Source organism: Hippopotamus amphibius, chromosome 8, assembly GCF_030028045.1.
Source record: "Hippopotamus amphibius kiboko isolate mHipAmp2 chromosome 8, mHipAmp2.hap2, whole genome shotgun sequence".
Taxonomy (NCBI): Eukaryota; Metazoa; Chordata; class Mammalia; order Artiodactyla; family Hippopotamidae; genus Hippopotamus; species Hippopotamus amphibius.
Window position 1 is genome coordinate 75727910 of NC_080193.1, and position 23204 is coordinate 75751113.

Below are 23204 nucleotides of genomic sequence, written 5' to 3' on the forward strand. Positions count from 1 at the left end.
ATCCAATCTGCACAAACCACGGGGAGAGACCAAAATCTTGTGTAGGTACTTCTATTTCATCAAAAAATTAGGTTTTGTGTACATGCAGTTTTCTTTCTTACTATTAACATAAAAGTAAAATCATATTTCACAAACATAGATGAAAATGCACTCATTTTGGGACTTCCCTGGTGGCGCAGTGGTTAAGAATCCGCCTGCCAATCTAGGGCACATGGGTTCAATCCCTGGTCTGGGAAGATCCCACATGCCATGGAGCAACTAAGCCTGTGAGCCACAACTATTGAGCCCACATGCCACAACTACTGAGCCTGCGTGCTGCAACTACTGAAGCCCGCACACCTAGAGCCTGTGCTCCGCAACAAGAGAGGCCACTGCACCACAATGAAGAGTACTCCTGCTCTCTACAACTAGAGAGAAAAAAGCCCTCATGCAGCAATGAAGACCCAATGCAACCAAAAATAATAAATATAAAAAAAAGAAAATGGCCTCATTTTGCTTACTTCAAAGCACATTAATATTTTCATAGATTTCACGTGAAAATACCCCTACTAATTTATCCACTGCATTTTTAACTTCATAGCACAAGCAGTATTTCATGTGACAGCTGAAAATACACGGGCTCTGGGGTCACACTGTTTGGCCCCAACATCCTGGGTCTCTGACGTCTGTAAAAGACTAACCTCTTCCTCACCCTGTTTAGGAAGGTGACCTGTGCACAAGGCACACGGTTGACAGCATTCTTTCTCTTCCTTTCTGTACCACCCTCCTTAGGAGTTTCTGTAATTACTCTATAACAGCTAAACAGTCTTCAAGCAAGGAGATTACAATCTAATTGAAATTTCCTTGGCCAGCAGACACCTACATCCCTTTAAAAGTTTCATGATCACAAATGATGCTGCAATGAACATCTATGAGTACACGGCTTTCTCCTGACTTATTTCCTGGAATGAAACTGTTGGATTAATGCAATAAAGAATGTTTTTATTTCTTGGCTCTTCACACGTGTTGCCTTGCTTTCAAAAACGTCTGGATTTCTGCTTATCTTGTTCTTGGTGGAAACCCAGCCAGACCGGACCTGCCTGAGGCTGACCAGCTCCATCTCCATGCTCTCAATGGTAGGGAACTTAGCCTCCTGCAAGCACTCACTTTCATCACTTAAAAACTGATTTTTAAGTTATTTTAAGTGGATCAGATTTATTTCAAATTCTTTCACCCATCTGGTGTTTTTGATATTTATTGTTAATAGTTAATATTTAACTTCTGACACTACTTTAAGGTTTTTATCTTCCTCTTTAAGAGATGGGGCACGGGTTCCCTCAGGCTCTGCACAGGTACCCTGGTGCCACAGGACAGACCCTAAGGGCCGCCCACCATGCAGGCAGCTGCCATTAAAACCAACCAAAGACAAGTGACCTCAGAAAAATGCAAAACTTGATAAGGAGGTTTCTGAAATAAAAACCATCATCTGAAAGCCAGTTCTCAACTGAGGCCACTTCTCCACACTAGCATTAGAGAAGCGAGCAAGATGGGTTCTTCAACCCAGTTCCTCAGTTTTGCATTAATCTTTTAGATTTTTAAGGGAGTTGAAAACACCCTGTACTGAAAGTAGTCCTCTGGAATGGGCCCCTCTCAACACCAGGCAGTTTCTAGGATTTAAAGCAAGCACTCGACCAGCCGCTCCTGCATTCTGGCCTCGCCCAACACCACCCACCTCAAGCTGAGGAGACACTGACCAGGGCTTGGATCTCGAGTTTCAGAACACGGATGCCCATCCACGACCTCCAATATCCTCTGTAAACTAGGGTCTCAGTAGAAGCCAGGGCCTCCTACACAGGGAGCCTGCTTACTTCCTGGGCCCTGATAAGGGTTCAAGTGGTTTCTGTGGGAATGGAGGCCTCCTGATCTCCTTCACAAACTTAGCAGTGACAGGGCACAGCTGTGAGCAGACCAGAGCCCCCTCCTCGAGCCAGCTGGTCCAGCAAAGGAGGCTGCAGCCCTGGCGCCAGCCCCAGCTTGCCAGCACCACAGCCTGGTGCTCCAGCACCCTCTTGGGTGAGACTCGCCCACCTCTGCAAACCAGCTCACTTGAAAACATTTTCCAACATTGTGACCGCTGTCATCCAGGTCTATCTCCACCTCCAGGGCCCCTTCTTATTTCAGACCTAAAAGCTGACGCCTACCTGTTTAGAAGGCTTCTACCGATTAAAAGTACAATCCCACACTCCACTCCTTGCTTTACTCCTCTAAGGGCCTAAAACCTAAGGAAGGCTATATATCCCTCTTCACTAACTAGACAGTGTTACTGTATCTCAGTCTAGAATAATCCAGGTCAACTGAACACAGGAAAGAGCACAGGCTTCAATCCAAAGTCTCATCTTTTTGTTAACTGTGTGACTCCAGGCAATTCTGCGGGCTTAGCTGAGCCTCAGTTTCCCCTTGTACCGACCTGATCTGGATCGCCCTGAGGATTAAAAGCAGTAACGTACATAACATACCCGGCTACTGGGTCTAACACACAGAAGCCACTCGGGTAAAAGCCCCTTTCCTTTAGGCAAATTAACAACTGCAGAAGTATTCAACCCTGTCTTAAATTTCTGCTAAACAACTGATGGTTACATAGAGAAGGCATGACACGGGATGGACTGTAACACTGCCAGGAGATCAGGCCAGGCTGTTACATGGGACCTTTTCCACACTTAGGGTGCAGGATTATAGGGTTTCAACTGAGAACTTGTTCAAATGCTTGAACGGCTGTGAACTGTCGCCCAAGGGGAGTCCAGCCCTGCCCGCAGGCATCCAGTAGTCCACCTCCCTGTTGCTTCCTTCCAACAAGAACACCAGGCAGGCCCTTCAGCTTTCAGAAAAGAACACAATCTTCATCATCTTCGCATCTCATCTCTGTATGTGGATCCTCTTTCAACTAAGAATCAAGAATAACCACCCTTTAGGTATTAGTTAGCATCTAACACTGGCCATTTTCTATACAGCTCCTTCAAGAAAATGGAAAGCCCAAGTGATGAGTGAACTGTGTGTTTCTGACCATTCTTCTAGCTGCATCCCCGCACCATCGAATCAGACCATCAGAAGTGACCAAAAGGACCATCCTATTGTAGCTCCCCACCTCCCTGCAGATTTATCTTTAGGAAGTTCATCTTAACATCATGCCCTCTGCTTTTCATGCCCTCTGACACAAGTTTGTGGCAAGATTTCTCTGGGGGGTAAAATGCCTACCAATGTCAAGTAAATCCTCCACCTCATCTTGCAGTAGCCTGTATTTAATGAGCTCATGTGAAGGGTGCTTCAAGCTTGAGGAGGAAAACATGTCTCTAAATTAAGCTAGGTCTTCTATTAGAAGGAAAGTGTGATAACCATCAAATTTTGTCTTTGTCTTGGAATCCAAGAGACTTCTCAGCAAGTCTGGGTTCAGATGCAGATTTCTTCAACATCTGATCCCACTGTTCTCACTTTCCCATACACCTGTCTCCTGGCTTTGAGTTGTTTTATCTCTACCGTAAGTGTATCCACATGTACTTTTATAGCCTACTTTCCAGCTCTACTCTGTGAGGTGATTAAGTCTTGGGGTCCTTAAGAAACAAAACTTACACACTGGTGCTAAAACAGCTGAAGTTAAGCTAAAATTGACACCTACCAAAAAATTTAGTTCTTATGAATAGGAGTGTTCCAGGTCTTTCCTGGGAATGTGATGGTCTCCTACTGCAAATATTTCGCAACTGGATATCAGACAAAGTAAGACTGTAAAGTGGTAATATCAATTTTCCTAACGAGGAAAGGGAAAGGCAGGGGCAATAAAGCATGATTTTCAGGACAACACACAATTCTCCTAATTAACCTGCCAATTTCTACATTTTGATAACCAACCACACAAAGTTTGGAGATCATACTAATTCTCTTAACCGGGTCTTACCCGTAACCGATAGTCATCCACAGTCCAGATGCGGCTTGCAAAATCATTTGAAGCTGCTAAGAGGTATGATCCCTACAAGAATAAAGGGGAGGAGGAGAAACGTTAGCCCAAATAGAGGAATTCAGTTCACCTGATACAAATTCCCCGATAATCAAGCCCAAGAAGGTTTAGATGCCTAAAACTGTACACCTGAGCTGGATACCATTATAACCAGCATTCTGTTAATTTATCAATCCCCGTTAAGTTCAGGCCTTTCTCCTGAGCCTGCTCAATCTCGCGTGTAGGCTATAGATACCTCCAGCTCAAAATGGAACTCGTCCTCCTGTGTTTATTCCCCTCCACCTCCCGCTTCAGTAACAGCATGTACTGATTCTCTACACCTGTCCAAGCCCAAGAGCCCAGAGGCACCAAGTCTCCCCAGCCTCACCTCCCAAATGCCCCCTGCTTGTCTCTGGCACATCTCACTAGACCCTCTCCTCTCCACCTGCACTGCCTCGGCCCAAACCCGGGCCTTTATCAGTCTGGGGAGACGCTGATGGGCTGGGTTACAGCAGACCTGTCTCCCCTACCCAGTCTTCAACACGGTCTTGATCAGCACAGAATTTATAATCTACCTGCCTCCTCTAACATTAAGACAGAAAACAGCAGAGAAACCAGATAAGTTATTTTTAAATTTCAAGAACCAGATGTCTAAAATTATTTCTGAAAACCTCTAAACTCACCCATTTCCACTGATATTAGGTACTTACAGCACTATCAAATTCAATGCTTGTAATTCCTGCATTACTGCCAGACAGGGAACACTTGAACTCACATTTGTCTGCATAAAAACAAAGATTAAGAAAGGAAGGCTTAAAAAAAAAAAAGATGGTAAAGCCAACATATCAATTAAAACGAGGCACTTGAAGCACAATGGAAGCCAATCACATGGTCAAAAACAGCTTTCCTACATCTTTACAGAATCAAGTTGCAGGACAAATGGAATAATGAGACCAAAATATCCGGCTGGTTGGTTCCAAGAGCAACGAATGTACAAGTGGGTGCAAAGCCCAGCATTTTCTTGTGGGTTCTTATGCTGTTCTTTCTAAGAAATTTCGTGTCATCAATTCCCTTTACAAAAGATAAGCACGGGAATTTAAAAACATCTCAGTCAACCTAGAGACCGAGTTTATTTATTTCTCAGTAAAATTTTCTAATTTACATAAATACATCTTTGGGTTTGATCAGTATCTGTCAATGTAACTATCACTTTCGTAGAACCTGACCATTAAAATTTCAGAACCCAAGTAAGAAAAGAAATTTTCACTTACAGTTATGTAAACTGGCTAATCATCAGAATTCCAGCAAAACTAGTCTGGAGTTTCTATAATTTACCTGTTCACTTTATCTACATGAACCTAAGGTTCTGGCAATCCAATCGCCTGCCAGTGCTCCCCTCTCCCTTTGCCCAGCCTCCTTCACCAATGGGCCCAGCCATACACCCTTGCAATCTGTTTTCAGACAGCTTTGGTCACCTGCAAGGAAACTTTAAAGATGGCAGTATAAGTCTCGATGATGTGATTAAGTTTCCTTTTTAAAGGGTATCTTAAGGATGACCTATATAGACAAGCCAGGAAAACAGGGAACCAATCAAATCAAACACATAAAATAGCAGCACAGAATATATACATATTTCAATGAACAGCCTTTTCTCTTAGGATTTCTAGATGCTAATAATAATGATATAAATACTATTTTGGGGACTTCCCTGGTGGTCCAGTGGCTAAGACTCCACCCTCCCAATCCCTGGTCAGGGAACTAGATCCCGACTATGGCAACTAAGACCTGGTGCAGCCAAGTAAGTAAATAAATATTAAAAAGACAAAAAACTAACATAAAAAACACAAAACTGGTTTGGAGCTGTCAACTACATTTAGGGCCAGGCCTACTGACCTGGCAGATGAGCCCCTGAATAATCTGCAAAATATGGCACAGTTAATGCCTTTCCCTAGATCCCAGCTTTCAATGGATTTTCACAAGTCAAAAAAAGGCCAACACCCACTAATTAAGGACTTTATTTAGATTAGACCTTTACAGACAAAAATACAACTGCAACTTCTAAAAAATATCTCTTTGGCTTATGCCTAAAACATTGGTCTATTTGTTTGGCAGGCGACAAAGTGCCAAAATGTAAGAAATGATCACTAAGTGCTAGTCTACGTAAGAGATTGATCTGAAAAGACCAAAGATCTTATTAAAAGTTCTTTTATTTAAAAGGCCCTGGGGAGGCTACATCAAGAGCATTTATATAATTCCCAATGGAGCTTCTGTGTTTGACAGAATGAGCAAAGACAGGTGTTCCTACTGGGTGGAAAGTGGTGGAAGGGTAAAAAACAGGACCCCCAAACTATTTCATAAAAGGCTTCTTGGACGTGGTCTCTTCCAAGATTCAGTAAATATTAGCCAAGAGGGAAAAATTATAGGCCAAGAAAGCCATTTGTGGAGGAAAGGTTCTATAATTAGTTAGGACATGATGGATATTTGGTCCTGAAAACTATAAAAAAAATGCTGCCAGACACTCTGTGTTATTTCTGTAGACCTAGTAGAATTTTTTCATTTTATTAACAAATTATGCTCTGGCACAAATTATGTCGGTATTAATTTTAATTAGTGTTTACTTTCTCTTCAACAGCAAAGAGGTAACAGCTGGTATCTCTAATTTTCTTATAGGTGTTTTTACTGACCAAAGAGTAAAACAAAAATATTTCTAGTGCTATTCATATTTAATTGCAAGGCATAATCAAAATAGACTGTGTAGATTTTTATCAAAATCTATATTAATGATATGGTTTTATTATTGTTTTGTAAGTCTCAGCAATTAACATTCATAAGGTGTTTTCGGGTAAAACTGCAAATTTTTTTTTTTTGACCATTGAAATCTTTTTTTAATTAATTAATTTAATTTTTTTATTGGCTGTGTTGGGTCTTTTTTGTTGTGCGTGGGCTTTCTTTAGTTGCAGTGAGTGGGGACTACTCTTCGTTGTGGTGAGTGGGGGCAACTCTTCATTGTGCTGCGTGGGCTCCTCATTGCTGTGGCTTCTCTTATTGTGGAGCACAGGCTCTAGGCACGTGGGCTTCAGTAGTTGCAGCACATGGGCTCAATAGTTGTGGCTCAAGGGCTCTAAAGCGCAGGCTCAATAGTTGTGGCACAAGGGCTTAGTTGCTCCGCGGCATGTGGGATCTTCCTGAAGCAGGGATCGAACCCGTGTCCCCTGCATTGGCAGGCAGATTCTTAACCAATGCGCCACCTAGAAAGCCCAAAACTGCAAATTTTGATGGGCTTCAAACAGCTCTAACTGCCAGGGATTTAAGTACTGAATCATCTTCGCGAAAATCAAAGGCCAGTGCAGACAAGTTTGGTGCTTTATACGACAATGTATTCTAGCAAACAGAGCCACAGATTGCTCGTGCTCTAAACACATCAAAAGTAGTAACACACATGCTTCTTCAGCAGCTCTACAGCTCAGAGGCTGTTCTGGAAAAAGCACGGCATTTAGTCTTAACACTCAAGCTCAGGTCCTAGTTTCACCACTCCCTGTCCATATAATCAACCACATTAAATCAAGTAGTGTCTGAGCTTTCATTTGTCAAACAGCGGTGATACTCACCTGTCTCACAGGGCTATTTTAAGGATTTGAGGAAATGAAGCAGAGAAAGGTGTGATGGGCTATTTATTGTTGGACAGTGAGCATGTATGTGCTGCAACTTCGGAAACCTGACAAAGTGGTTTCCGTAAAACCCTTCAGCCTATTCTTTGACCTTGTCTGTCTGTCTGTCTGTCTTTATTTATTTATTTATTTTTCAGCTGCGCCATGTGGCTTGTGGGATCTTGGTTCCCTGATCAGGGATTGAACTCAGGCCTTTAGCAGTGAAAGCCCAGAGTCCTAACCACTGAACTTACAGGGAATTCCCTGACCTTGCCTTATTAAAAACACACATATATTTAACTGAATATCAAAATGCTGAAAGTGGGCTATGCCCATGTTCAGAATTCTGGGAGAGGGTTCGCTAACTCTCATTTCCTGCTTTAATGCCATCCCATTTTGAGTACTCTGAGGTCACTCCTGAAACAACACCTAATCTAAGAGACTGAGTCTTGATCTTAGAATCCTTGTCTAATGAGCTATTTGTTAAATACATTCCCCTAGATGATACACCCTTCTTTTTATTCTCAAGCTTAGATACGTCAGTTATTTTTTCCTAGGCTATGGCCACTGGCATTATTAAATGCATAAACCACAGCTTGATGTGTAATTTAATTGTAGAGTCCGTGACTGTAAGATTTTTTATTTTCCTTCTAAAACCTGTACTATCTTGGAAGATCCCCTAATCAAGATGTATCTGAGAAAACACAAATGCTAACGTATCTGTAACTTAGCATTCTGTAACCAGCATTCTCTATTCACTACTTGGAAACCCCAAGCAAGCATTCACTCAGCATTATTACCCTCTCAGGAAAGGGTAACTGAGAGGGTAATGATGCTTCAGTCAGATGATTCCTCACATAAAATACTGTGTTTCAAGAAGATGAACAATTCAAAGACTGCGAGAAACCAAGGCCAACCAGATGTCACCAACACAGCTTCTTTCTGTTTTTCACTCCAGCGAGATCTCACCTCCGAACACTTCCCAGAGCTTCACCCTCCGATCCATGCCTCCTGTGGCCAGGAGCCGGGAACCCGGACTGAACTGCACCGCGTTGACCTCCCCGTCATGGGCATCCTGCAAGACAAGTGCCCTGTTGCAAACCCGATCCCTATCATTCCCCAAGAAGAAAGGTCCTAATACTGATGAACACTGTGGATGCCTAACCAAAGGTTAAACAGCTGTCATTAAAGAGGGGACCCAATCACAAACCTGGGTTCCTAGCCCAGGGTCTCCTAAGATTCTATTATCATTGAATTCTTATAGTTACAGTTTCACTTTTTTTAAATAGTGTAACCTTCTTAAAAAGCATTCAAAATCTGTGCAGACTAACTGCCTAAAGTTTGTCTTTGCACTTATTTCTTCTAAGAATAATGTAATTTCAATCTATATTCTACTATGAAATTTTTAAAGATTTTTTTTTGATGTGAACCATTTTTAAAGTCTTTATTGAATCTGTTACAATATTGCTTCTGTTTTACGTTTTGTTTTTTTTTGGCTGCGAGGCATCTGGGAACTTAGCTCCCCGACCAAGGACTGAACCTGCACCTGCTGCACTGGAAGGCAAAGTCTTAATCACTGGACCACCAGGAAGTCCCTCTCTCACAATCTTAACAGCTGAAAAGTAAGCCTATGATTAACTGCCTCTCTTCTGGTCCAGTTTAATACTACATATTAAACTACATATCAAATTAAAGTATAGCACAACTTCCCATGACTCAAAAAAAAAAAGTGTTCTTTTTTAGAAAGGTCTTCCTTTTTGGTTTCCTTAATATGAATACATCCTAACATGGAGAGTCCTAGCATGAGTAGATGCTGGTCCTACTGCCACACACCAGTGTTACAGTTGGCGTCCATGTAGTTCTGGAAACAGTACGGCACTAACACGTACTAACAGTGTGACCTCTGCCAAGTCTCTTAACTTCCCGAAGCCTCAGTCTGCTCACCTATTGAAAAAGGACTTCTGCAGGTTTTGGGAACTAGGACTGTGCCTGACCATGACTAGCCTTCAGTGTTGTTTGGGGAGAAGGTAAATTCTCCCCAGGGAAATGTCTGAGACTGGCATCCACGCTGGAACACATGACCTGAAAACATGGCACGTGTGTTCAAGATGAAAAGGGAAACCAAATAAGAAGCACCCCATCCTAGAATGGGAAGAGAAAACACTACATGTGACTATAATCTCCTCTCTATAGAAGACCATGGATACTGAAATATTTATGAGTGAAATACTATGAGATTTGCTTTAAATTGCTCCAGCAAAAGTATGGGGGTGGAGGGCAGATAAGACTGGCAAATGTGACTAACTGAAGCTTCCCGATAGGATGATGTACCCAGAAGTTCTTTTACTCTAATTCTGCTTATATTTGAAAATTTCCATAATAAAAGGGGGGGCCTACAACACATGGATTATAAATACTAGATCATTAAACCAGTTATCAATCACTTGCCTAAAAGGTCATTTTGAGAATACAAAATCTGATCTTCACATTTGCTTGGGAGTAAAAAAGGTGCTTGAAATGCTGAGAATGTGACTCATAAACTGACTGGAATATAAACACGATTTATTATTACTTTGCTTGATCTGTTTTCTTACCACCCTCTCGTGTCCCAGTGCTGAAAAGCTGTCTGACAAGTGATCAAACTTTTTACCTCCATACAACTCCATTTTCTCCTTGATGATACCTTTCTACTTAGGAGGTCTCAGATTGAAAACTTGAGATCACGCACCGTCACACCCATGGCTGCCGCTCATCAGTCTCCTGTACGGCTGGTTCTGTTGGATGCTTGTCAGCTGTGCACTGCTCACTCTCAGAAACACGCACTGACAGAATCCCAAATTATCAGCTGCTCCATTACCCCATACACATGACTCAAATGTGATAGGAGGGAAAAAAATGGGCTGCTGGGAGCTGAGGGCAGGGAAGGGACTGTGACATTAAGTGCAATCAGACCTTTTACCAATCATCATCGACCTCCGAGGTGCCCAGGCCTGTTCGAGAATCGCAGGAGTGGAGTGGGAAGGGGCCTTAACGGTCCCCCGTCCGACTCCTCATCAGGGCAGGACTCTCTTTACAATGATCAGGGTGGCTAATCGCTCAGCCAGTTCACTGAATGGAAATAACTATTAAAGTTCCTCTTTATGCCTAGAACTGAAAGCCTCCCCATATAAACTCCATCCCATTTTTACAGCAAGCCTTTCTCTCCCTGAAAGTTGGCTCCTCTAACGCACCCCAGGCAATCTAAGAGTTAGCCCAACTATTTGGGCTTTGCTCTACCGTTCCACTCCCCACCCCCTCCTCTGCTAGCCCCGAGCCAGGGACTCCACATTTCCCCAGGCCGGTCCCATGTCTGATCAGTTACCCTAGCTGGGACCCAGATTATCCTTTAGTACCAGGACCCAGCTCCGTACTCCAGCTGACAGCTGTAGTATCACAGTGGCTTCTGCCCAGCAGCATCTCCTGCTTCCAACCATGTGCTCCTAATGGTCAGAAGTCACACAGACATGGGTATAAATTCTGAAGCCAAGAGCTGCCCTACTCACCTTCCAAAACAGACCACTGACTAGAAACTCTAAGTTGGAGCCAACTGGTGACAACAAGTACATGAATTTTTCTCTAATTTCTCACCATCCCAAATTAGTTTTCCCTTTGCCCCATCCTCTCATGCTACCCATCCTTTCTCTCAGACAGTCCTATATTACAGAGAGGTGGTTGTAAATAAATTCTGTTCTGCTCTGCTTATTAAACTATAATCGATTCTATCAGACAGCTCTGTACAGATAAAACAATAACAGAAAGCTTAGGTGCAGTAGGAGAAAGGCTCCTTTAATTGTCAGGCTGTTTCCATATGAAGCTTGGTGGGTTTTGGGGAGAAACCATACTTACAAAGACACACAGTGCAGTCGTTGGCACCCTCACTTCTTTACTAGAACCAGGATGAGTCTCCATGTTATCCTGGGGAACTGGAAAGGAAGAGACAGAGCGCCTCCTAAGAAGTAACATAAAGGAAAATATTAGGATTGCACAGGCTTACTGTCCACTCTCAGAAGGGATTCAAAGACATCTTTTATCAATAGCTTCTTTTTCCTTCTAGACCCCCCAAGACCACAGAATGATTCCCCAAATCAGAAGCATCCTCACTCAGTGACAACTGGAAAGAGCCAGCACTTACCTGTACTCTCCTTCTCACTAACTCACTGACTCCAAAACTCAACACAGAAAAGCAATCCTGAACAACTGTCACCCCCATCAATAAACCGCTAGAAATGTTCTCAATTTAATGTAACTGCTAGCTCGTTGGTATTTTCGTACAACTATTTTAAGATGATTCCTATGCCTGGTTAAAGCAACCTTAGCGTACACTTGTGGTCAAGGCAGAGCTGAACACATGCCAAAAGAAAGAGCGACCAGAGCTTGATTACTGTACAAAGAGCTCAACCTATTCGCCTGGCTCAGAGGGCTGGCGGCGTTCCTAGGAACATGCAAAGCGCCTGGTTATTAGCACATGTACACGTGATGATTGGGGTGGTGAAGCGGTGATCAGCGTCATTATCAACGACCCACACTCGCATGCTGGGCTAAGAGAGGATAATATTTTCACCTGGCAGCATCAGGAGAGTGATGTCCCAAAAGGGGAGACTCGGACAGACTAAAGGGTAAGGCCAGAGATCAGCACGCAGCGAGGTTAAGAGAAAGGAAGTTGAGGAAAAAAGGAAGAAGCTAAATGAAAAGCTGAAATTAAGGCATTTGTATACTCTGCACTGAAATTCTGGTGCACGTTTAAAGAACGATAACAAATCACGTACATATACTTAGGTATGTTTATACACATATTAACAAGGGAAGGTGAAGGTTTTCTAACCTACCCAAAGATATTAGTGATAGAATCCAGAAGGCCTCCAGCAGGCTGCGAGAGTCGCTTACTAAAGAGGAGGGGAGGATAGGTTTAAATCTTAGAAACATTTTGCCCAAATAATCAATCAAAAACAGCCCACAAAAGTACCTGGGAGTGTGTTTCCCACTGAGTTCCCAAACCCCAGCGGAGAAACCCCTCACAGTATTGAACCACCAGAAAACAGTGGGAAGGTAGGAGGGAAAACCCAACTCAGAAGTTTCAAAAGAAATACGGTTCCCCAGCATTAAATTAACTTCCCTGGAAATAATGCTTTAGACGATGAACTAACTGACCTAACAACTTCTAGTGGTTAATGACCAATCCCAGTCTTTTTGCCCTGCTTTGGCCAAAAAAAAAAAAAAAAAAAAAAAACAAAACCCTGGAGCCCTAAAAAGAAGTAAAGAGTTTGATCTGAACAATCATTCCGCCTAACAAGGCCCATCTTTCAGGAAGCCACTACATTTTTCTCTGCTTCTCTTCACAGCTGTTGGTAGCACTAAGAGATGGCTCGCCTCCTATTAACTAGAGGTGACCTGAGAAAGATGGGGACACTCTGGAGCCCACGACCCCCATGGTTGAGCAAGAGGGGCTGTGTGTTCCAGCTGGGGTCTGGGGGCACCGCACTGTTCCCTGGTCCTGCCCACCTGCATGCAGCCGGGCTGCCACTTGAGCTCTCCATTCCTGGCACAAGCCGTCTACTTACGTGGCCACTCTACTGATGGCACGCACGGGAGAGGTTTCCTCAGTGTGATCAGAGGTTTCATCCGCAAGGACTTCAATATCATCATCCCTGGAAAGAAGGGCAAGAGGCCAAGTCTTTGATTCTGCTAAAGAGGAGCCTTGTGATGAGTTGCTCTGCAAAGGCTGACACCAACACCACTTCCTGATCACACATGGCCTATGTGACTTGGCTGTGACAGAAGCGCTTAAGGCTTCTCCGGAGAAAAAGGAGTTGCTATCTGAGCAATATTAAAGAAACAATCTGTTCAAATCAAACCCAGAATTCCAACTGAAAATAATGTTAGAAGTGAGCTTTTGATCGTTTGAGGTGTAAACACAGTTCCCACTTGGAAAGCAATGAATAATGGCTTGTGAAATAACCACATAACCAGTACAAGGTAGATTTTTCTCATCAGAAGTCTGGTTTGTAGCTAAAGGGCTCCCGCATGCCAACAACTGGACTACAGCACTCACCAAGAAACAGTTCCCAGGAGATGGGCTGAGTGGCACAGAGGACAGCTAGAGGCAGCTCTGGTGCACAAGAAAATGCCAGGACAGGGAGAAGATCCAAGTCAATGAGAAAATGGACTGCTAAAGGGCAATGAAATCAATGGGTGCATAAACAACCCAGTTCCAAACATTGCTTTAATAGCAGAAGACAGGAAAGCGAAATCTAAACACAACTCATTTTTGACTCTGGGTATTTGATGCTTCTGTTTAAGCATAACTCTGGGTATTTGGTGTTTCTGACATTTGGAGAGTCCATCATATTACACATGAAATAACCAAGTCACGGGAACACGCTCCTTTCTGCTCCTCTAAAATCCGCCCCCCCCCCCGTTTTCCTGGTTGGGGGGAAGGCAAGTAATTATTTTGGTCTTAATGGCCTCCTACCAAGTTGCAATCTTTGTGAAGTAAACAAAATCTAATAACCCAAGACTTTATTACCAAATGTTCAGATTCATAAGAACTTGAAAAAGAGATTTTTCCATGATTAATTACCTGGATTATGTAAATATATACTTCAGAACTTGTTACCAAGCAAGTTAAACCAAGTTCAAGTAAATTTATTTTCCTTGGCTATTGATTCTAGGATCCCGTGTAACTGAACCCAGTCTTGGCCAGGATTACAGGAGAACAAAGGCGGGCCTGAAGACAGAGAACAGACTGGGCTTTCTTTTCTCAGTTGTGGTGTGGGGGTCACTTGTGTCCACACAAGGGTAACAAAAGAACAGCAGAGGTGGCAAGAGTAACAAACATGAGCTGAGCCTACGTAAACAGTTTGTTTAACATAGAGTTGTACAGAAAGGTACTAGGAACTGTGCACAGGCCTAGGACCACAAGAAAATACCAGCACCTGGTAACCTGCTATCAAAACCTTTCAAAGATGTAAATGTCCTTTGACCTAGAAACTCTACTCTTAGGGAAGAACAGAGATTAAGAACAGGCCTTTAGGGACTTCCCTGGTGGTGCAGTGGTTAAGAATCTGCCTGCCAGTGCAGGGGACACAGGTTCCATCCCTGCTCCAGGAAGATCCCACATGCAACTAAACCCATGTGCCACAACTACTGAGCCTGTGCTCTAGAGCCTGCAAGCCACAACTACTGAGCCTGCATGCTGCAACTACCGAAGTCCGCCTGCCTAGAGCCCGTGCTCCACAACAAGAGAAGCCACCCCAACGAGAAGCTGGAGCACCGCAATTAAGAGTAGCTCCTGCTCACAACTAGAGAAAGCCTGTGTGCAGCAACAAAGACCCAATGCCAAAAATAAATGAATAAAACAACAACAACAACACCCCCCCTCCCCAAAAACAGGCATTATAGTCAGACACCCCTAGGTTTCCCCCCTGGCTCTGCCACTTCCTGTGTGATCAGGGGCATGATGCTTGACCTTTCTACACCCAGTCACCTGTTTCTGCTGGCCAACAGGGGGCAGACAAATGATGGCTTTCATAGCTGTTATTTTTAAGGAACCAAATCTCATTTCCAGGTCAATTATTTAGCTACTTTGTAGCTTTGGGCAAATATACCTGAGTTTCATTTTCCACATGTAAGAGTACAGAAATTATGCACAGATGCTACATCTAAGGCAAAGGCTTGGTATGAGATTTGTTTTCTTATAAATCAAGACCTTTGTCTGGCAGACGACTCCTGACACAATTTAAACCACTCCCCTCCATTTATAAGGAAGCGACTGACATTTAAAAAAAATAGAGGATCGTAATTCTAATACTATATTTCAGAATCTATTTCAGCAAGGGGAAAAAAACCCCCATATCCTGAACCAGAGAAAAGGGAATTTAGTCACTAAAATATCCACCACTCTTAAAACAAAGCTTTAAATCTCAAGGGAGACCCTCCATCCAACTCCAGATTAGGAAAAACTCTGTATTGACTCAATTCCTTTTGTTCCAGGAGATCCTAATTTTTACTTAAGCTTCAAAGGTTTGCCCAAACTCCACCTGAAGCCACAAACCAAGAAGACAGCGAGAGACAGAACCGCAGTCCAGCCCCAACGGAGGTAGGAGACGGGTCAAAGTGTCAACAGGAAAACAGCGTGGCTGTCACTGGTTAATGCTGGAGGAAGTCAGAATTCACACACAGCTAATGAGTATAAACTGGAACGACTTTCTGGAAGGTAATGGGTGTTTTTTTATTTTCTGCCCTAAGCCTTTCAGTTCTCTTTCCACAATGTGTAAAATGGTTTTATAAAAATAAAATATTATAAAACTATTTCAAAAGAGCAAATCAAGTTAGTAAGAGCATCGTTTTGATGTGTGCATCTCTACTCACTGCTCAACTGGCAGAGGTTCCTTTGCTGCTTCTGCAAGCTCCTTCTGCAGCCGGGCTTGCCGCCTCCTATCACACACACACACAAAAAAAAAAAAAAAAAAAAGGCCCCTATTTATATCTACTGGAAGAAAGCATGGGGTTATGGCTCTCAAAAGGCTACTAGTAACATATCTGAATATTCACTGCACTTAAAGTAACAACTACCCTGGGCAAAAATACCCGAAGTCCCAAAAACCCACTCCTGTAATTTCAGTAAGGATCCCGTTATAATGGATTTCAGAGCAATCCCCCACAAGGGATTAAGTTCTTAGAGAAAGCAGTGAACCAGCAAGGGAAAAGCCTGCCTGGCAGGACCCAGGGCCTCTCAGGACAGAAACATGCATCAGGTTTATCCAGGGTTAGTCATGGCTGAGACTTAGTTTTCTGCAGTAAACGGTCTCACACTAACATATCAAGAGCATGAATAATAATAATAATTTACTTGTACCCGGCACGGTTTTATTATTTTATAGAACTTAACTCATTTAACACATAACAAACTTTGAGGTTAAGTACCATGATTCCCATTTTACAGACAAGGAAACTGAGGTATAGTGAGATTCCTGAGCCATCAAAATGTACAGGGCTTCAATTTACTAGGGCTGGACACACAAGTCCTGGCTGTGGCAAGATTTTAATGCGGTCAGCAGTCGCTTCCACTCTCGCCCCTTCTCAATCATTTTTGTCTTTCCTTCCCAAGTTCTGAATACAGGAGCTTCCTAACCTTTAAACCTTGGCCTCCCTCTTTTCTCCATGGCAATTTCACCTCTATCTGGTTTTGCCCTCACTGTGCAGGACCCTTAACCCAGAACTCTAGCACTGCTACTGGGCTCGGGTTAAGAGCTCTGCTGGAATTTCTAAAAATTTTTCTAAATTTTAAAGAAAGTTTTTAAAAAGAACTTTTCTAAACTGTAAAATTTAGAATTTTAAATTTCTGAACCGTAAAATTTTAAATTTTTCTAAATTAAAAAAAAAAGTTTTTCTAAATTTTTAAAAACGTTTCTACCATAGTGATAATTATCAAAGCAGGGCAGAGTCCTGTAGATGGCACATCAGAATCTGGGACGGGATGGGCTGTAGCTTGAAAAAGTGCCTTACACTCTTAACCTTATACCTGGAAGATGAAGAGTCAGTTTTACAGGACAAGTGACAAAAATTACAGGTTAACAAATTTTTTTAGCTGGAATAGATGACCTATAAACTATCTCTGAGGGAAAAGCAGAATCTTGGTGTGCGGTAACACTCTTCTAAAGGAAAGGCACCTGTCTGCAAGGAGTGGGTAAAGGACAGAGCTGGAGTCACAGGGAGAAGAAAACACCCGCAGTCCGGCCTTCATTAGAACAGCCAACAGGAAACGTTCTCCTTTAGTGCTGACAGCATCTTACACAGCAGCCACCCTGCCTGCCTGTGGGGACACACCCCAGCCTAGCAAGGGAGGCAGAGCACAAGCAGCTATTTCAAAACAGCGCTCCATTATAACTCAGGTAAACAAAAGCTGCTAGAAGAGGAAGGACATCTAATCTGGGAAACTGGCAGGAAGGGGGGGAAGGCTTCTAAGAAGGAGGAACTAGCTGAGTCAAGTAATGAAAAGAATCCCCAGGCCCCACATGTGCAATCAGATGGTAATACGTGCAAGGGCATATTCCTAGGAAGACACGCCAAAGGACAGAACAAGGGCAGGTATGTGATGTGCCTCACACCCCATTTTCACTAGAAACTTAGGGTTGTTCCCTTGCCCACTGTGATGATCAAGGGCTCTCCCTCTGCATAACCACACGCCTGCCCACTTCTCCCTCAAGCAGGTTCTCAACCTGAAGCGTAACAACTTCCAGGGAACCCTGGTGTCCTCACCACCCCTAAGCTGCCTAAGAGCTCCATGTATAAGCCACACAATTTTACTTAAACGTGAGACAGAAAGAATACAAAAAGGACAGCTCACTTTTTCTCGATACAAACTTAAGAAGTGTACATATTTTTAAAAGACTTTGCAAAATCCCACTGTATGAAAATATCACAATTTCTTTCCCCCCAAGGGATATACTGCGTCTAATTTTTCACTACTGTGCACAACAGACTATCATAAAATCGTATTTGTGAATGAGTCTCATCACTCAGGATGAAGTCCAACAAGTGGGAACCATTTCAGGTGCCCGCCAGCTGCAGGGCCCTCCAGGAGGTTGGAGAAACAGCCTTCCCATCTCACCTTCCTCCCAACAATCCTTTTCACCAGATTCACCGAGCTCCTCCACTTCTTTTATGAACTATCTATGCTTTACATCCACCTGCCTGAATGCTCACCTGTTCATACTAAAAGCATACCCTATTTGCTTGTTTTACTTTCTTTGATGTTAAGAAACCCACAATTTTTATACAGTCTGTTCTTTACTACCATTACTTTTAATGTTTACAAGTCCTCCAATACTCCTATTTAGGAATTTTTCATAAAACAGCAGAGAGTAACATTTTTTACTTCTACCCTTTGGTTTCTATTTTCACACAGATTTCAAAATCTTTTTGCATATATTATTTGGTTGGATTAGGGTTCTTTGTTACTCTTTAAGGCTCTTTCCTATTTCATGTATTCATTCTTTTAGACTAACTACAATAATCTTTTCAAATTCTAAACTACTGATGTAGGGATTTAAAATCAGATGTTCTAATCTTCTAAACTCTTATTACTAGTGAGGTTGGCCCCCAGTCTTCTGGTACACTAGCAAGATCAGAATTTTTGGTATGGGTTGGAATAGTTTTACAAAAGGGGGGGCGGGAGCAGTGGATTCTAAGCTTTTTCTAATTCTGGTTTAATTTATATTGTTCAAGAATTAGCTTTCCTTCTTGAGACACGGAAAGAATTCACTGGCAAAAACAGTAATGGGCGGAAGCCCTTTTGGGAGGTAATCCTTTGCTCAGCTGTAAATGTTCTTATAAATGCAAATCTCTTTCATATCTACCACTGCTATTTCTAATTTTGTTAGTGTTTCCTGGTGCCCCCACCCTGTGGTTAGAGCTGCCAGGTTGGTTTCTTTCTTTCTAAGAACTAGGTTCTGCTTTACTAACAATGGAAATCACTAACTGGATTCATCTCCTACCTCGAGTCCTTTTCATTCTCTGCATTTAGGCGATTAGCTTCCTGGGCTTTCTCGGCCATCCATCTGGTGACCAGCTCCTGGTTCTCCTCAGTAGTCTTCCTCAGTTTCTCCTCCAGGGCAGTGAAAGTGATCTGCAGGGCGTCATACTCATCCTTCAGGGTCTGGTTGACTCTTTCGAGGTCCTGAAGCTTAGTGTGGAGTTCCAGGCACTCAGTCTCCAGGTCAGAGATGGTTTGCAAACATTCTGCAATTCTGAAAGCACGCCAGGAGAGCGATACTGCACAAGAGCTGTGTGAGCCTGGGCACCAGCAATGACCTCAGCCATCACAGCAGGCACCTTGCTGGGCCAAGCCCAGCCCCAGTGGTTTACAGGACAATCCCATGAATGGAGAGGAAACACCTAGGGCAAAATTCATCCAGACTACGAATGACCAGTTAAAGGATCTTTCAGAGAAACAGGATGGGAAGGAAAAGGGAGCTTCTGACGCTGAAATACAGTGGTTATGGGAGCTTGGAAGGAGGCTGGGTATCTTGTGCATTCCACTGGCTCTATCGCTCTCTGAGTGAGAATGCCTGAGCAGGCTCCCCACCTTTCTAAGCCTCTAGAGAGCCCTCTCTGCAGAGTAAGGGAAAAGGCACAGATGAAACCCAGGCTCCCCTACAGCTCAAAGATCCCAGGATTTGGAATCTCTGTTTATCTTGTCTGGCAGGCTTCTCCCAGATCAAAAATAGCCCTGCCCACAAACTCGCGCCTGTTCCCGAGGGCCAGGCACTTGGCTATCTTGGCCCTACCCCCCTACAGGAGATACCCGCTCCCATATGCAGTGGGCAGTGTGGGAGAAGTGTGATTGCCTCAGGGACATCTCCAAGAACCAAGCTTACTTCTCAGGGATGTGCTGGGACTCTGGAGACTGAGGGCATTCTTTTCACCTTTTCCATCCTCAAACAGTAGAAAAGGATCCAAGGATACGTATGCACAGAAATGAAACTTGTGCTAAGTCCATTGTTTGCCACCCATCACCACTGCCCTGCTCACAAGAGTGCAGTGAAACAGGAAGTGTGATCCCACGACCAGTCCTGAAGGGGGCGTGGTCTCTACTCACTTTGCTTCATTCATCTGCATCTCCTTGTCCTTCTGCTGCATCTGGTTATTCAGGTCAATCACCAACTGAGCTAACTGGGGGTAAAGAAGAACACTTTCATAAACAAGAGATTTTAGGACCTCGGTTGGAAACTAATAATAGTGGGGTATTTTAAAGAAAACACAGATGCCTGTGGGGTTGGGTCAAAGCACCAGGAAGAAACGAGCTGGGTGGCCGAGAGGAGGAGGGCCGATGGGGCTGCTTACGGGCACGGTGTGTGCTCTCCCTGTTGAGGCAGCCTTGGGTACATGAGCACCGTGCCTGCCAGTTCCTGCTTAGGATGCCTGTCTACCCTCCAGCCCGGCTACCTTTCCCCACTCTTTAACTGATAAAATAATCAAGTCAGCTGAAGTGATGTTAAATTATACTTTTTTTATAACTTGCCATTAGATTACCACCCAGGGTAAACACAGCCCAGGAACTGATTCTTCCTAATGAATTTTTCTGAAATTGCAGGGTTCACGCTTTTAGTAAGACTTTCAGTCAACTAAGGAGTAAGCGTCTTTCTTTTTATGTTTCTCCACTTGTACCTTCATGCCACCTTGGAGCATGACAACCTGGTAGTTACCTCAAGGGCTTGCCCCCCTGCTGACAGAGGTCTCACGTCCTTCCTGTTGTGTCATTCCCACAGACAGAGCTGGGGGTCCCATACGTCGCCAGGATGGCTGCAAACTCCAGTGGAAGTGCCTGCCTGTACCCCCACCCCCCAACAGACGGACAAGGGGAGGAGCTATCCTTACCTCCCCACGTTTCTTGTGTAACTCAGTCAGCTCTTCTTGGTGTTTAATCCTCAGCTGGGCCATTTCCTGCAGCTGACTATCACTCCACGTGCCATCATGTCCGGGACTAAACGCCCCAACCAGGCAGATGAAGAGAGCATGCAAGAAAGAGGGAAGAAAGAGAAAAAATCAGACGCCAGATCCCTTCAATCAGGCACTGGAACAGTACTTTAGAATCTCAAACCTGTACATGACAACATAGCCAATAAAGCTGTGCAATTCTCCAGGCCATGGAGTTATAAGTCACTACAGACCTGAAGTAGAAAGTAGGAGATGTGAGACACAGGATGAAACCAACCAACCACAACTCAAACCACCAGCAACTTCAGGAATAAAGGAAGGGCTCTGGAATGAAGTTCAGGTAAACAGGGAGGCGACAACGAGGTACACTCACTCAACAAGCATCTGAGTGCCTGTTCTGTGCCAGGCACTGCTCTGGGGGCAGGGAGAAGGCAGGGCATGTGAAGCTCTGCTCTCATGCCGCTGCAATCAGCTAAGAGCAGACAGACACCAAACGAGTAGATGGACAGAGTCAGGTGGTCAGATGTGCTGTGAAGAAAAACTAAGCAGGGTGAAGAAGGGAACAGAGTGACAGGGTTCCTGTTGCACATGGGGTAATCAAAGGGATCCCGAGAGATGACACATGACTGGAGACTGGAAAAGGGGGAACAAGCCACGTGGGCCCAGGGGCAGGGCCCTGTGAGCGGAGGGAACAGCAAGTGTTGGAGAGGCTGCAGGTGGTGGCACAGCGGGCTCCTCAGGGGCACGTGTGACTGCAGCCCCTGGGGCAGGGGGTGCAGGCGATGGGTCAGGGAGGAGCGGGGAGGCCATGCAGTGCCTTGCAGGCCCCTGAGGACTGGCTTTTCCTGCGCGTGACTGGAAGCCACTGAGGTTTCTGAGCAGAGGAATGACTTATGTTTTAAAAGGACAGCTATGGTTGCTGGGTAGAGAGCAGACTGCAGTGGAGCAATGGCAGAAACAGGGAGACCAGTTAGCAAGCTTTGATATATTCCAGACTCAAGAGTGCAGATCAGGACAAGGGACAGCAGCAGAGGCAGTGAGATGTGGTCAGACCCCAGCTAGGTCCACCCTGGAGAGAGACTGCAGGCCTGCCTTTGAACTGGATGTGGGGAATGAGAGAAAGATAGGAGTCGAGGATGACTCCAAGGCTTTTGGCCTGAGCAGCTGATCAAAGATGGACGTCACCTACTCAGGTGGAAGGACTGGGTGAGGAGGCCGGGGGAGACTGAAGAGTGAGTTCACCGTGGACACCACGCTGACAGGTAGAAGCTGTCAGCAAACAGATGCATCTGAAGGCATGGACCGAGCTCACGCCACCCCAGAGTCAGTGGAGTTTGGGAAAGCTTGCAGATGTCTGCACACTATCTCAGAAATAGCAGCAGATGACCAGAATTGTGGATTTGTGATGCAAGAGAGGGGTCTCGGCTGGAGCTACAGATGTAAATTATCAGACTACAGTGAGCAGTTGAAACCACTGCCCAGGGAAAGTGCACAGATGGAGAAAAGGAAGAAGGCTGGCAAACAAGGATGACACCATCTGAAGGAGGTGCAGGGGGGACTATCTCCTCCCAATGACCAATAAGAAATAGAGAGGGGAAAGGGAGCAGAATGATGCTCCCTCCTAGATTCACCCTCCATCTCTAACAGCATTTTTCTTACGTGTTCTAAGACACACTAATACTGCATTCTTTGAGGCAACGCAGTGCTTCCCAAATCTTAGCCTGTGAAGTAGAAGCCAAGAGACCAGAAAGTGGCACATACCACTTTACAAGAAACCACCTTAAATTAGGCAGGAGCAGCAACAGGCCTGGGGGACTGACTGAATGTGGAGATTACAAGGATAAGAAATAATTTTTATCAAAGCCCCTTATTTTAAGGCAAAGCAATGTGAAATATGCAAAACATAAAACTAGTCCCTTCTTCCAAGGAACTGGCATTCTACAGAAGAGATTCCCGAGCCAAAGGCAAGGATGCAGGGCCCTTATTCCTCTGCTCAAAGCCCTTTACCACTTCCAATTTTATTCACAACAGAAGTCAAATCACCTAGAGAGCAGGTTTTAACAGATTCCTGGGCCCCATCCCAGAACAATCCATCAGGTTGTCGAAGAACAGGGTCA

At 44.2% G+C, this 23204-nt stretch overlaps 1 protein-coding gene and 1 non-coding gene across 10 annotated transcripts in view; both read right to left on the minus strand.

The window, feature by feature from the left end:
- Positions 1-23204, minus strand: part of ATG16L1 (autophagy related 16 like 1) — a 36885-nt gene that overhangs the window by 7903 nt on the left and 5778 nt on the right. For 3 of the 9 annotated variants that reach the window (XM_057744894.1, XM_057744891.1, XM_057744893.1), the window contains 10 exons: positions 21028-21133; positions 20249-20322; positions 19146-19397; positions 16018-16083; positions 13209-13295; positions 12477-12533; positions 11497-11599; positions 8581-8686; positions 4675-4745; positions 3926-3997 (listed from right to left, as the gene is read on the minus strand). In XM_057744894.1, the coding sequence (XP_057600877.1) occupies positions 3926-3997; positions 4675-4745; positions 8581-8686; positions 11497-11599; positions 12477-12533; positions 13209-13295; positions 16018-16083; positions 19146-19397; positions 20249-20322; positions 21028-21133 (994 nt within the window). Of the gene's footprint in view, positions 1-3925; positions 3998-4674; positions 4746-8580; positions 8687-11496; positions 11600-12476; positions 12534-13208; positions 13296-16017; positions 16084-19145; positions 19398-20248; positions 20323-21027; positions 21134-21320; positions 21428-23204 lie in introns of those variants that run through there. The other 6 variants (XM_057744892.1, XM_057744887.1, XM_057744886.1 and 3 more) reach the window with 6 other exon arrangements.
- On the minus strand, positions 10309-10585 carry LOC130859738 (small Cajal body-specific RNA 6). Its single transcript, XR_009055292.1, has one exon. It is a non-coding gene; the product is annotated as a small Cajal body-specific RNA 6 (non-coding RNA).